This window comes from Wyeomyia smithii, chromosome 3, assembly GCF_029784165.1.
Source record: "Wyeomyia smithii strain HCP4-BCI-WySm-NY-G18 chromosome 3, ASM2978416v1, whole genome shotgun sequence".
Taxonomy (NCBI): Eukaryota; Metazoa; Arthropoda; class Insecta; order Diptera; family Culicidae; genus Wyeomyia; species Wyeomyia smithii.
In genome coordinates this window covers 127,887,741-127,893,879 of record NC_073696.1, presented here as the reverse complement: position 1 = coordinate 127,893,879, position 6,139 = coordinate 127,887,741, and the positions used below count along the sequence as shown (strand labels likewise).

Genomic DNA, 6,139 nt, shown 5'->3' with positions numbered 1-6,139 from the left:
TCATCGAACGGGTTAGAGGGTTTTGATCCATCGAAGGATCCTAACAGTAGATGGTTTGGGGTCAATGCGGGTGAAGATTCTTGATCGATCGGAATGTGCGTCAGTGGTCTACTATTAATGATATTTTCTATTTCACAGAGTTTATTTGTTAGTATCTCGTCGTTGGGAAATCGGAATGACGGATAAATTTCTGCTAGTATTTTTTTTACTGATTGGACCATTCGCTCCCAGCAGCCACCCATGTGGGGAGAGGCAGGTGGGTTGAAGGTCCACGCAGTATTTGGGCTAATAAACTCGTTCATAATCTTTTCTTGATTCAGTGCTGTAAGGGCTTTTTTCAGCTCCTTTTCAGCTGCAACAAAATTTGTCCCGCGATCGCTTATAATCTGAATCGGTGTGCCACGACGCGCTGTAAAGTTTTTTAATGCCATTATACAGGAATCTGCATTTAACGTATAAGCCACCTCAAGATGGATTGCTCTCGTAGTTAAGCAGGTTATCAAGACGCCCCACCGCTTTTCTGTATGACGTCCCACAACGACAATAAGAGGTCCAAAGTAATCCATTCCAACATAAGAAAACGGTCGTGCAAAGGCTGCTAGGCGCGCCTTTGGGAGATTTCCCATACGGGGTGGCTGTGGTTTTGCCAAACGATTTTTGCAGTGTTGACATTCGCGTCGTATTCTCCAGCAGACAGCATGTGCACGGGGAACGTAGTATTTCGTGCACACTGCGTTGACGAACGTACGTTGACACTGGTGATGATAACTAGCATGAATATGTTCTAACACCAGCCGCGTTACGGTATGATCTCTTGGTAATACAACAGGATCCTTAGTGTACTCATCCACAAATTCACAATTGTCAAGGCGACCGTGGGCTCTTAGAACGCCATGTTCATCAATGAAGGGACAGATTTTATAAAGTGCGCTTCGCTTGGGTAGTGGACTTCCGTTTGACTTCGAAACGGCTGCTTTCAAATTTTCTATTTCCGCACCGTACACCGCTTCTTGCGCTCGCTTATAGTGATACGCCTCCGCTTCGAGGAGCTCGTCGTGCATTAGAGGGCCTAACACTAGAGTATTTTTATTGCAATTCCGCTTCAAATTGACAAGGAAGCGTTTAGCATAAGCCGTCATTCGTAGTAAATCGATCCAGTTTGAGAATTAACCTGCGTCTAGACTACCGTGATTTAGTTCCGAATGGTGCAGTAGATTTGAGCGAATCTCTTCAGTTGTCGTTTCGAATTCGGACGGAGTTACTGGCCATTTTGCTTGTGACTTCCATAGAAAGGCAGGCCCTTGAAACCAACGACTACTGCTGCTCAAGTCGGGTAGACGTTGCCATTTGGTGCCCTCGTCTGCCACATTCAACTTACTCGGCACCCACCGCCATTCGGAGAGATTAGTTGATTCAAGTAGCTCACCAACACGGTAAGCGACAAATTGTGAGTAGCGACGGTGATCTGAATGAAGCCAACACATGACATCGCGAGCATCAGTCCAAAAGTAGCGACGTGTTATTTTAATTGTGTGACTTTCTTGTAAACTATTGGCGAGCCGTGTTCCAACGACTGCTGCTTGAAGCTCAAGACGAGGAATAGATACGAACTTCAGTGGTGCTACGCGTGTTTTGGCGCTCAACAGAGCACAGTGAATGCGGTTATTTTCCTCAAATCGCAGGTATGAGACAGCCGCGAATCCAGTTTCGCTGGCGTCAGTGAAGGTATGTAGCTCTACTTTTCCTGATCCTGAACACTGTGGGGAGCCGTACCACCTGGGAATCCGTATTGATTCCACTTGTGGTAGCAACCGTAGCCATATTCTCCATTTTTGGAGTTGTTTTTCTCCAATCGGTTCATCCCATTCTGTCCCGGTACGCCAAATTTCTTGCAAAAGTGTTTTGAGGAACATCAAATAATTCGCAATTAGTCCTAAAGGATCGTAAACACACATAAGCGTGCGTAAAATTTCTCGCTTGGTGGGATGTTTGTGCCCGTGAAGCAAGTCATAATATCGATCCGTAGAGAGTCTGAACTGAAAAACATCGTTAGAGGTATCCCACCACAATCCCAATACCTTTTCGAAACCGAGCTGCGTATCCATATCGAGACATTTTTCAGCCGAGGCGCCGACCTTCAGAGCCTGTAACACGGTAGGTGAATTGGATATCCAATTTCTCATTTCGAATCCTCCTTGTTGGTGCACGTAGCGCACTCCTTTAGCCAGTGCAATAGCTTCAGCTTCTGTATCTACGCTAGCGAGCATATCATCCACATAGTGTCGCCGTCGAATTGCATCTACCGCCACTGGATAATCCTTCTCGAACCGAGTCGCATTTTTGTTCATAATGAACTGAGCAGTGCCAGGGGAACACGTTGCCCCGAAGGTCATGACTCTCATAGCATATTCGCAAGGAGTTTTCTCTGTCTGTCCATCACACCATAGGAAGCGTTGGCAATGCTGATCGCTATCATTTATTAATACCTGGTGGTACATTTCGCGGATCTCACCGCTTATAGCCACCCGTCGCTCGCGAAATTTGTACAGCACTGATGGCAAGGATGTCAATAAATCTGGTCCTTTTAGAAGGACTGAGTTAAGCGAAATACCCGAGACTGTTGTGGCCGCGTCCCACACAATTCGCATTTTTCCCGGTTTGTTTGGATTAAAGACCGGGAATATAGGTAAATACCACACACGATCCATCGGCGCTGTGATTTCATTAGGTGAGAGCTTACGGATATAACCTTTTTTTAAGTAGTCGGCTATTTTGTCTTGTAGTGCTTTTGCCAACTGAGGTTCACGATGCATCTTTTTCATAAGACAGACATGCCTTTGTAAGGCCATAGGTTTACTGTTGGGAAGTCTTATATCATCAAACTTCCACAGAAGCCCTGTTTGATAACGCCCATCTTGGTAGGTTGTCGTAGTACGAAGAATGTTCATTGCGCGGTTGTCAGCGTCGGACGTAGGAAGAATGTTTGGTTTATAGATTCCGAGGCTTTCAAGAGCAAAATAATTTTTTACCGCGACGTTAAGGTCGCCATCACTACTATTATTCTCACTATAGGAGTGCGCACAGATGTGATAACTATACGGGGCAGTTTTTTCTTTCGCTTTAGTGAATGCTAGACAAGTTCCGTATATCAGCCATCCCAACCTCGTTTTGGCGGCAATTGGTTCGTGTTCTTTACCTTCCCGGTATTTTAACGGGTGTATGATTCGAATGTTGTCCATACCTATCAGAATACGAGGTCGTACATTGGTGTACGAGTCTACGGGTATTCCTCGCAGATGGCTGTGGCTTGCCGACAATTTTTCAATCGATAAGGATTGGGCGGGTAGCTTTAGCTCTTTCACTGTATAAACGTCAGTAAGACGACGTTTGCTTTTCTGATTCCTTGTTCCTGATTCATTTACCTCTACTCTTTTTGCTGACTCTTCGTAGCGACAAGTGTCAGCAGTCCATCTGAGGCATAATGGGTGCTTTTCCCCCTTTAACTTGAGCTCAGCCGCTAAACTTTCTTCGATCAAAGTCAGCGAGGATCCACAGTCTAGAAATGCGTGCGTATTTACGGAAAATCCGTTATTGTGTAGCGTCACGGGAATATATTTAAAGAGAACTGATTTTATATCACCTTGATGAGTGTTACATGAGTATTCATATTCATTAGTCTCTGTGAATCTATTCACTGGGGCTTGTCCTGCGCTCATTTCAGAATTTCTCGTAACGAAATCACTTCTACCGTCATTGTGCAACAACGGATGGTGCTTGTAGTGGCAACCATTTTTACCGCACGACTTAGTAGATCTGCACTGACCTCTGTGTACACCCAAACAGCGCCGACACAGCTAATGAAAATGCAAGGCATCCCACCGTGATGAGTATCCAAGAGCTAGGAATTTTTGACACTTGTTCACTGCATCACATTTCCCGGCGCAAATGACGCACTTCATACCATCATCGAAGTCGTTGCTTGAGTTTCCCAAATGCGTGTTTAGAAAACCATCGTCCTTTCGACCACGCCTAGGTTTACCAGCTGCCCCAGCAATCGATGAAGGCGAGACCACACTGGCTGCTTCAGCTAATTTATATAGCCATTCACTGAAATCCAACAACGAGGCTTGCTGCAACCCTAAACGAAATGTTGCCCAGTTTAGTTGTATCATTGGCGGCAGTCGATCAACTAACCCTTGCAAAACCGAAATATTGCGTAGGTGTTCCTCCATGTTGCTGGCTTGCATTGTAGCAACCAGGTTCCGAACGCCGAGCGCGAAATCTATGATGGAAGTTAAGTTTTCCGCTGTGGGGTCAGGAATTTTATTCACCTCCTGAATCAGAGAATTGATAATAATCTCTGGGCGACCAAACAGCATCTTTAGCGTGGATATGACACGATCTAGGTTAGCCGGATGCAGGAGCTGGCATCTAACAGCCTCTAACGCCTTACCTCGTAGACATTGTTGCAATCTGACCATTTTCCTCTGGTGTATAACCACACATTCGAGTGGTATTTTCATAGGTTGCAACGAATAGCGGCCATTCGCCAGGTGCGCCGCTGAATATGGGTAGCTCTTTCGCGACCGCTTGGCGTGCGGCAACTTGACTATTATTGAGCAGGGTTTCGTTCATCAAAACACTATACCTTGGTCCGCGTCCGGTACGGTCAAAGGCTAAAGGCGACGATTGATGCCGAGGTATTTTTAATGCAGGATTAGCGGTTCGTGATCCTGCCTCTCCCGATTGTGACGAGTGGCCCATCGTCATCATGAGCGCGTACTTCTTTTGTAAGAATTTACGCTCTAGCTCGTATTCTTCTTCTAGCATTTGTAATTGTAGCTCTGGCGACAGCTCTGTGCCAGCTCTTGGTATTGAGTCCACAAAATCATCTTGCTCATCATTATCGCTATCTATCGGTGCTGTTGGAGTAACTGGCGGTTCGGAAGCTTGCATCGATGCAGAGGCACTTTCAGCCTTTGTGCATGCTTCGCAGCTCCATTCTTTGTTAGCGATATCGTCCGATACATTTACGCAGTTATAATGGTGCCACTTGTTGCACTCGTCGCAACTAACCATTCTGCTATCATCGGGTGCTTGGCACAGCGGACAGCTTTGTTCCGGGATGGCGGGCTTGACTCTTTTATTCGCAGGCATTTCACTTGGGCAAGGGAAACGAAATTTTAATATGTTGCGCTAGCGACGAAGAAAAAGAAACCTGGTATCCGAAAGTTTGAACTGCTTTATTGATTGAACGTTAAAATTTCCTGCAATTTATAACGAGGGTTGTAGTATTAATTGCTAGTTTATAATTTTCACTCACGTTTCGTGGGTTTTTACTGCTAGATTGTTCGTGTTCCTAACTAGCCGTGACAATTTGCACCTGCTATTAATACGTATATAAGTTTCATTGTATATATGCTTAATTAAATTCATTTACCGTAGATTTAAGTTCTATTAGGTTAGAGCAGACACGCGCGATCGCCTAACCTCCACCACCTAAGCCCCTATTATTTTAATTTATTTTCATTAAGTATTCGATTAGTTCTATAACTTTAATGCACCCTACCTTTTACGTACTACTAAAATTAAAAGTTAATGAATCTTTTAACACTCGCGACTGTTTGAGCCAATTTAGCACTTCTACTTATCGTATCACGTTCGATGCTGACAACGATTTTAATACAAAAGGGCTATTGCTCTGCTTCTATTTGGCATTTCCGATAGGCCAGTGCTGCTGGTTGTTGGGTGCGTTGTCGCACGGGGGGTGCGCACAACACTATGCGTTTCACACGTCAATGCTGAATTTTGAGCAGTTATTTCAATTTTATTTTAAATTTAGTAAAACTGTAACTGACAAAGCTCTTGAAACGGATGATCCCTGTCGACTCTGCTTATCTTTTCGAAAAAATATTGTAGCACTGAAAAACTATTATGTTTGTCGCGAAGGTGATGATGGATTTTGTGATTATTGATGTAGCATAGATTATGTATCAAAATGTAAAAACCACGAAACATCATTATCTCAAAAACTACTGAACCGATTTGAACAAAATTAGTTTTGAATGAACTGACTGCCTAACTTTTATGTTTCATGAAGATCGAATATGTGGTTCAAAAGTTATGGAAAGAAACGTGT

At 44.3% G+C, this 6,139-nt stretch overlaps 1 protein-coding gene across 1 annotated transcript; it reads right to left on the bottom strand.

Annotated features, from left to right (window-relative positions):
* Nucleotides 1-1,166: 1,166 nt before the first annotated feature.
* On the bottom strand, nucleotides 1,167-4,379 carry LOC129728551 (uncharacterized). The gene is made up of 2 exons (XM_055687000.1): nucleotides 3,962-4,379; nucleotides 1,167-3,556 (listed from the first exon to the last, which is right to left on the bottom strand). The coding sequence occupies exons 1-2, from the start codon at nucleotides 4,377-4,379 to the stop codon at nucleotides 1,167-1,169; spliced, it is 2,808 nt and encodes a 935-aa protein (XP_055542975.1).
* Between the last annotated feature and the right edge of the window lie 1,760 nt (nucleotides 4,380-6,139).